The sequence below is a fragment of the Dendrobium catenatum genome, unplaced genomic scaffold (assembly GCF_001605985.2).
Source record: "Dendrobium catenatum unplaced genomic scaffold, ASM160598v2 fragScaff_scaffold_389, whole genome shotgun sequence".
Classification (NCBI taxonomy): Eukaryota; Viridiplantae; Streptophyta; class Magnoliopsida; order Asparagales; family Orchidaceae; genus Dendrobium; species Dendrobium catenatum.
This window is the reverse complement of record NW_021318851.1, coordinates 353,111-361,795: the sequence shown is the minus strand read 5'-3', so window position 1 is coordinate 361,795 and position 8,685 is coordinate 353,111. Positions and strand designations below refer to the sequence as shown.

At 36.8% G+C, this 8,685-nt stretch overlaps 1 protein-coding gene across 1 annotated transcript in view; it reads left to right on the top strand.

The window, feature by feature from the left end:
• Positions 1-4,262: 4,262 nt before the first annotated feature.
• Positions 4,263-8,685, top strand: part of LOC110092352 (probable carboxylesterase 18) — a 5,718-nt gene continuing 1,295 nt past the window's right edge. Inside the window, exon 1 of the mRNA XM_020816858.2 lies at positions 4,263-4,999. Coding sequence (XP_020672517.1) covers positions 4,394-4,999 — 606 coding nt within the window. The 5' untranslated portion in view covers positions 4,263-4,393. The remainder of the gene's footprint in view (positions 5,000-8,685) is intronic.

Below are 8,685 nucleotides of genomic sequence, written 5' to 3'. Positions count from 1 at the left end.
AAAAGTTCAGCGACGGGTAGAAGTCCAGCGGACGGAAGTCCGGCGTTAGGTAAAAGTTTGACGAAAGTTTGGGCATTGAGCAAAAGTCCGACGTCGGACGGAAGTCTAGTGTTGGATAGAAGTCCGGCATGGGGTTGAATTCTAACAAAAGTTCGATGATGGATAGAAGTCTTGCAACTAGCTGAAGTCCAATGGAAGTCTGGATAGAAGTCCAAAGGTGGTGGAAGTTCGGCAATAGACAAAATTTTGGCGTCGGGTAGAAGGCTTAGGAAAATATGACGACTGGTAGAAGTTTGATGAAAAAGTCTAGCGTAGGGAAAAAGTTTGGCGACGGGAGAAAATCCAGCGATGGACAGAAATCCAGTGTCCATGTCCAGGAGAAAGTCCAACGAAAGTCCGTAGACGATCGATAACCGGGAGGCGGTCGAGGAGAAGCTTGGTGACAAGAGAAATCTATTTCTCATTCTCTCCTCTCTTCTTTCCTTATTTGCTTGGGGTCCCCTCTCATGAGGAAAAAATTGGTCTATTTTCAGTTTTCTGATAGTGACATGACCAGTAAATAGGAAGATGATCAATGTTAAATTGGTTATGGTTTGAATGGACGGCTGGTGTTCATTCCCTTGATTGTTGATCATTTATTTGGTATTTTAATATCTTAATGATATCTAAATTTGGCGATCTTGGACTCGTTGGATATGTCTTGTCAAGCCGCTCGATTCGACTATAAGAATGTCACGTTTGGAAATAGTTTAGTAATTCAAATTATAGTTTGAACCTTCCAAATGTGCTTCAGGTCTTTGATTTGGACTCATTTGGGCTCAGATTGAGTCGAATTTGTTATCGTTGCTTTTGTATTTCCGTAACGTTCAGTTTTTTAAATTACTATTTATAATCACTAGAGTTCAATCAGCACATCTTCATCTCACTAATTTCTAAACTACGAAAGAATAAAATAAAAATATAAAAAATAAAATAAAACCTAAAGATTTTTTTTTTTCATTTTTTTATTCCTTCACTTAATACTTTTACGTTATATATATGTTCCGATTTTTTTCGTTATATATCCCTTTCCCCGTAAACAATTTTGATAGGAATTCATTTTAAAAATTTATCCAATTTGATTTTGGATTATATGTGAAAGCAAAGCCTCAAAGGCCACAGAATTAAAAAAAAAAAAAAAAAAAAAAAAAAAAAAAAAAAAAAAGGCCACAGAATTAAATGAAAAAGAAATTAAAGACCTAACGTAATTGAGACCGCTTCCCAACCCATGCATAGACCTAACGTAATGTTTCAAAGACCGAGACACGGCACGTTACTTGGAGCATTCACGGCCACGTCCATGGCAAGAGATTATTAGGACAAATTTTCAAAATAAATTTCCTTAAAAAGCTTTTTGTCGGAAATAATATGAAGTAAAAATTATAAATGAGAAGGATTCGAGGATAGATTATTCTATGCGGATATCAAATGGGAGAACCGTCCGGCACCGCTCGGTATCGACGCCCGGTACAGCTCGATACACTTATGGGGTAATGTGGTGCATTTTTATTAGTCTGTGGACGACGTTCGGACTCCGCAAAGAATAATATGTCCTGACGAGTAGTAGTTGCCTAAGAGATGCATAATAATTTTTATTTTAAACAAACTTATTTTGGCATAAGTTTTTAAAGTTAAAATGATTAAAAGATTTTTAAGTAAAAAATAAAAAATGAAGAAATTAAAAAAAAAAAAAACAGGACAATTAAAAGAATAATTGGGATGAATAAAAAATTAAAAAGAGAAATTAACAAAAAATTCAAAAAAAAATAGTGCAATATCCAAACCTGAAAAAGAAAAACAAAATAAAACAGGAAAAGAAAAAAAAATAAAGAATAAACCAAAAAAATATAATGAAGAAAAAAAAACGCCGCTCGTTCAATGAGTTAACGACTCGACATTTCTTTTTTTATTTTTACTATTTTTTTGTGATTTTATGTTGAACTTTTTTTTTTTTCGTTTTATTTTTTTTTATTTGTTCTAATATTTTTATTTTCATTATTTCTGTTTTTTTTTTTTGCGTTTTTTTATTTTGAACATTTTTTTTTACTTTTTTTATTTGTTTTGAAATATATTTTCTTTTTTTTCATTTGTTCAACTTTTATTTTTTTTTCTTTTTTAATTAATGATTTTAGTCAACTCGACTATTTTTCAGTATATATTCGTTTCAGTTTTTTTATTTGTCATTTTTTAATTTCTTCATTTTTCAATTTTTATTTTAATTAAACAAAATTTAACCCTTTTGTTTAAAAATTTATGGACATGTGAGTTGTTTGGAGAGCTCACTCGGTCCTTGTCAACTTAGGCTTCATTTGGGACGGATTTCTTAATGCTTCCTAAAGTTGCTTTATAGTATTAAATTTTAAATTTTTGTATTAAAAAGCTACTTTCAGAAATATAAAGGTTAAAGTCTTAGCTTTATACGAAGTTCCATCACACAATCAGATAAAAAAATAGAGTGCATTATTTATAAGAGACCCCATAATTTTTATGTGGAAACCCCTGAAAAGGAGAAAAATCACAAGGCTTAACCCAATTTGAATGAATCGACTGGTGTTTGCAATGTGTTCTAAATGAGGCCCTTCCTTAGGAGGAAGGTCTTGACTGAATGTAGCAAATGTACATCAAAATAGAGTGCATTATATGGTGAGGGTTGGAAGAATTATTTTTGATATGTTCATTTGGGTGGGAGGACCATATTCAATGGACGATGGAGGTCAGGAAGATCGTAGTTGGGTGACGAATTCAGAATGAACGTAGCCGGTGGGCAACAGAGCTCGGAAGAACCTCGATCTGGCGACTAAGGTATGAAGGAAATTCGACAGTGATCGATGAAAGGGCAAAAGTTTGGTGGTTGTCGGGAAGAACTATAGTGGTAATTGACGAACGAGCGGAAGTCCGACGGTGGTTGAAGAATGGGCATAAGTTAGGAAGAACTCCAATGGCGGTCGACGAATGGGTGAAAGTCAGAAAGAGCTCTTACAGTGTCCAACGAACGAGTGGAAGATAGGAAGAACTTCGATTATGGTCGGCGAACGAGCGAAAGTCGGGAATAACTTTGATAATGGTCGACGAACAAGATGAAGTCAGGAAGAACTCGTACGGTGATCGACGAATGGGCGAAATTCGGGAAGAAATATGACGGTGGTCGATGAATAGGTGGAAGTCTGACGGTTGTCGGGAAAAACTTCGGCGGTGGTTGACAAATGGGCGGAAGTCAGGAATAAGTTCAGTAGTGGTCGACGAACCAATGGAAGTCAGGAATAACTCCGCTGATGGTCGATGAATGAGCAAAAATTAGGAAGAAGTCTAACGATGGTTGAAGAACAAGCGAAAGTTAGAATGAACTCCGACTGTGGTCGACGAATGGGCTGATGTTGGGAAGAACTTCGATGATGGTCGACGAAAGAACGGAAGTATGGAAGAACTCCAACGGTTGTTAACGAATGGGCAGAAGTCCGGAAAAACTCCAGTGGTGGTCAACGAATGGGTGGATGTTGGCAAGAACTTCGGCAGTGGTCGATGGATGGGCGGAAGAAACTTCGGGGGTGGTCGGGAAGAACTCCGACGACAGTCGGTGACAAGAGAGCTCCCAAATTCATCCATTCTCTTCCTTTTTCTTCCTCTCCACTTTTTATGTGAAGAATGTGGGCCTCTTTATAGATTTTTGAGAATGACATGACTTGTAAATATGAGGATGATCAAGATCAAGATGGGAGTGGTATAAATGTACTACCGATATTAATCCATTTGATCGTAGACCATTTATTGATCAGTTGAATGTCTTAATGATATCAAAATTTGGAGAACTTGAGCTCTTTGGATTTGTCTCGTCGAGGTGCTCGATTTACACATTTGAAATTTATTTGATAATCCAAATTATGCATTGAACCCTCCAAATATGCTTTGAACATTTGATTTGGGTTCATTTGGGCTTGGATTTTACTGATTATGGCATCCTTGAGTTAGTCTTTCCGATACGTTCAGTTCGACTATAAGTATACTGCAATCGGAGTTTGGATGTTTCCGTATTTAATTTTGAAAATTTTCAATTTAATTTTTTTCTCAAGATTCATGCCCGATCAGTATAAATTTTTTATGATATATCAATTTTCAAACTAAACGTCAACTAAATGTCTTTTAATATTAATTTTTTATCTTATAATAATATAGTTCTTCATAACTGCATTTTCTGATATAGATTATTCTATATACAGTTACGAATATATTTTTTTTTTTATTGGCTATTTATAAGTTGGGGACATAATAGTTTCTCCCGTTTTATTGGCTACCAAAATTTCCGCTCATCTTGTCCGGATTCCCCCATTTTTAGTTCTCCGAATCAAAGAATTAAAGAATGACTGATGGGTCCAGATCACCGGCCATCGCGACGTACCGGAAACCCAAACTACCATTAAAGGTTCGGCTCTCCATCTCCCTCCTCTCCGCTATAAAGGACGCCACCCGCCGCGCGGACGGAACAATCAACCGCCGCCTCCTTTCCTTCCTGAACCTCCGCGTCCCTCCCAACCCTACCACGGTCCACGGCGTCCGTACAATCGACCTCACGGTCGACCCCGCACGTAAACTTTGGTTCCGCCTCTTTCTCCCCGGCGACGGTCGTCCTCAGCGTCTCCCCCTTATCGTCTTCTTCCACGGCGGCGGATTCGTCTATTTCTCTCCCGACACCCGCGGCTATGACCTAGCTTGCCGCCGCATCGCCCGCAAGATCCCAGCCATCATCGCCTCTGTTAACTATCGACTTGCCCCTGAACACCGCTACCCCGCCCACTACGAAGACGGCATCGATGTCCTCAGATTCGTCGATTCTGGTGGAATCGATGCAGTCGCTGGCGATCTGGTTGACTTTTCCTCCTGCTTTCTCTCCGGCGACAGTGCCGGCGCTAACATCGCCCACCACGTCGCCCGCCGTTGGGCCGCAACAGGCGGTGGATGGAACAAGGTGAGACTTTTGGTTCCCCGAAATCTTTTTTTTGTTCAGAGTACTCTGTCCGAAAAATTATTAGGTGCCGAGTGTGCACCGCACAAATATGGGTACCTAGCGATACCCAGCGGTACCTAGTGGTACCCAGTGCCAGCACCTAGTGCCGAAAATGCTTGTGCAGACGGTTCTCCCCATCCGCACTCCGCACCTAATAATCTCTCTCTCTGTCATGAGAGAGAGATTGTTCCGTGTGGAGTTCACATCAACGGAGAACTGTAGGGATTTTGTGAGCGTGCGTAATAATTATATAATAATTATTATTGTGCTTTTATTCTGCACACTCACATAATCCGGATTCAGCTTTGATCTAGATTCCGCACATAATAGCTCTAGTCATAAGCTGATATCAAATCCCATGAGAAGTTAAGATCATTGAGCTTAAATTATATATTGATTCACTTTCATGTATTTATTACATTAAGCTACTAAGGTCATCTCCGATCAAACGCCAAATATAGTTATTTGCTATTTGAGGCCTGCTCCACTCATATACTAATTTCAGCGGCAATTTTGTGACGTGGATATTGGTGTTACATTGTTCACAAATATATTTTTTTTAAATCATGAAACGGAGGAGGAAGAAGAAGATTTTGTATACCCGATGAAGCATATGACGGAGAGAACTATCGAAGATAGAGAGGCATCAATTTTGTTGGTAATTAAGTTTGGAAATTTAATATAACTAGTATAAATACATATACACATGAATAAAATTTTACAAAATAAGAAAAATAATTTATGACGTGCTATATCAATGCAATTAAATTTTATATTAACCATAAATAAGTAGGAAGGGTCTCCTTCAAATGAAAAAAAATCAAAATCGAGCCTTAGATGTAAGAATAAAAAAAAACCCATTAATAATTTTTAACCAAAAAAAAAAAAAAAAAAAAATCAAAATCGAGCCTTAGATGTAAGAATAAAAAAAAACCCATTAATAATTTTTAACCTAATTACTTAACTAAAACTTAACATTACTAACGTAAATAAATAAGAAAAAAAATGTTACCACTAAGGTTAATGGTGTCATAAGCTTCTTGGAGAGAGGTATATTTGTGAACATGTCACAAATTAATACAAAGAATTGGCATTAATTAAATAATAAATATAGTTATTAATACCAATTAATTATAATAATTATCCAACATTTAAGAATAGCCAATTTGGTTAATATAAATCTGATTTTTTTTTTAAATTTAAAGAAACAAATATTCAATATTTGCAATCATGGTAATTAATATAATATAATTAAATTAATTAATTAATGCAGGTAATAATTAAGAATAAGCAAAATTTATAATTTTTAAAAATAAAAAAAATAATGAAAGGCTACGATAAATTTTCAAAAATAAAATGAAAGATCTGAATTTTCTATGGAAGAAAATTTAAGCGACTTTTATAATATCAGTATAGATGTATAATTGCTATATTAGATATTAAAAATTATTTATTAATACCATACTTGCATGATTTTTTTAATGAATTATATTATTTATTTATAGAATATGCATTAATAAAGAAATTAAAAAATAAGTATATTAATTAATCTGAATTGAATATAAAAATAAATATATTTAAATGCATGAATTAAGTCTTTTCTTAAGTGTAACTAATGTAATTAAAATGAAAAAAGTCATACATTTAAATGAATAAATGAAGTTCCTAAATAAGTTAATTAAATGTATAATATAGATAAAAAAATATATTATTAATTTAAATAAATATGATAAATAAAATAAAATGCATCAATTTACTCTTACTTAAATACAATTAATATAAATAAATAAAAAAATGTAATGCATTTTGATGAATAAATGAAGTTAATAAATAAGTTAATTAAATGTATAAAAAATTGAAAGATTGGGATTCATCTTTAATAAATTAAATTGAAAGCTAAGATTGTATTTTGGAGGAATCCCAAGTTAGACTTATATATTAGTATTAGTATAGATATTTAATTTTTTTTATAAATTAGAAAAAAATATACATAATTTTTTATTAAAAAGAGAGTTTAATTGCAGATGAGTTAATGTTTGATGTAACTGTTAAAGATGCCCTCAGGGTGGGCAAATTATTAGGTCCGGTCACCTGATATAAAAATACGATTTCTTTCTATCTACAGTAAAGCGTAGTTACTGTAGCAATTGCGCTTTGATTGTAGATAGAGAGAAATTCGATGTATCTTCTGTCAGGTGACTGGACCTAATAATTTGTGTTGAAATCCAACTTCTTTGCAAGAGAGGAAGAACACTTCTCTTCTGAAGTTGAGAGAGGGAGGCGGGAGGAGAGAGGAGAAGCGAAGAGGGAGGCAGCCAAACGTTGGAAAATCTTATTTCTTAACCATCCTTATTACATACTACAAGGCTATACTTATAGGCACCAAGTAATTAAAAGGCTACACACAAGGCTATACAGCTTAAAACCTAAATCTAGGAACAAAGTACAACAAATCTCCACCTTGGTCCTAGATTTACAAAAAAAGAAATCAACTGTTCTTAAAACAACAACCAAGAACATACAGTCGGGTAAACCAGGGGACGTAACCCCAAAAACTTGAGAGCCCAGCAGGTATCAACTCACCTACAAATCAGCGTACAGCTAAGGATCCAGATCTTACGGCACAAGCAGCTTCCAACAGGTAAACCTCTTGCCTTTCAGAGACGAAACCAAACAGAGGCGAACAAGAAGGGTACACCTTCTACTCCTCAAATTTTCTCTCTTTCCACAAGAAGCCCAAGAACACGCCGTTAACAAATACCTGTCTCTCTCCTCTCACACCCAACAGTTCTTCTCCGTCGTCACAAACTCACGCCCTGCATGCCGCGTCTGTCTAACGCCCTGTGTGTCTTCTGCCAGTGCCATGCGCACACTCCAGGGCCTCCAACTACCCGGCACAACTCAAGAACAAGTCGACTCCACTCGTAATCTCCAGGACTCCACTTGAAGTCCACAGCTCCACCTCAAAGATCTGAGCTTATCTTAATCATCTTGCGACTCCAGCGTGATCACAAGCTTTGGCTAGCTTGTTCAGCTCGTGCAATGAGCTAACCGTCAGGCTCCATCCGCCTACGCCTGCACTCCACCTTGCTCCCATGACTGCAAGGATCTCAATCCTTTTTGATCTTGACTGCAAGACCATTCATCCACGGTCTCATTCATTTTCTTGATGACCGAAAAATGGAATTCACTGCTCCATCTCTGATCTGCATTCCTTGACGATTTCTTCAATCAAATCATCAACGCCATCAGCCAGCAGCTCTCTGTCGCCGTCTTCTCCGGTACATTCTGAAGCACCCTGCTCCAATCCGCCTCCGATCGGACTGTCAGCACTAGGATCACCAGGCGACCGCAACTCCCACGGTCCGATGGTAACTTTCCCAGCCGCAACGCCTTGAGCGTCATCCTGCTCTCCCGATCAAGATGCCACAGCTACTCCAGCTTCGGTTGACCGCGCCAGGCCAGCCGCCGCGGTCTGCAGCCCGCGTTCGCGTGCAACACCTGCGTGATCCCGTCTCTCCCTCCTCCTCTCTCAACTTCAAGAAGAGGAGTGTTCTTCCTCTTTGCAAAAAGTTGTTATTTAACAATTGACTAGGGTTGAAAGAACATCCCATCATTTTTTCCAAAAATTAAAATGGAAATTAAAA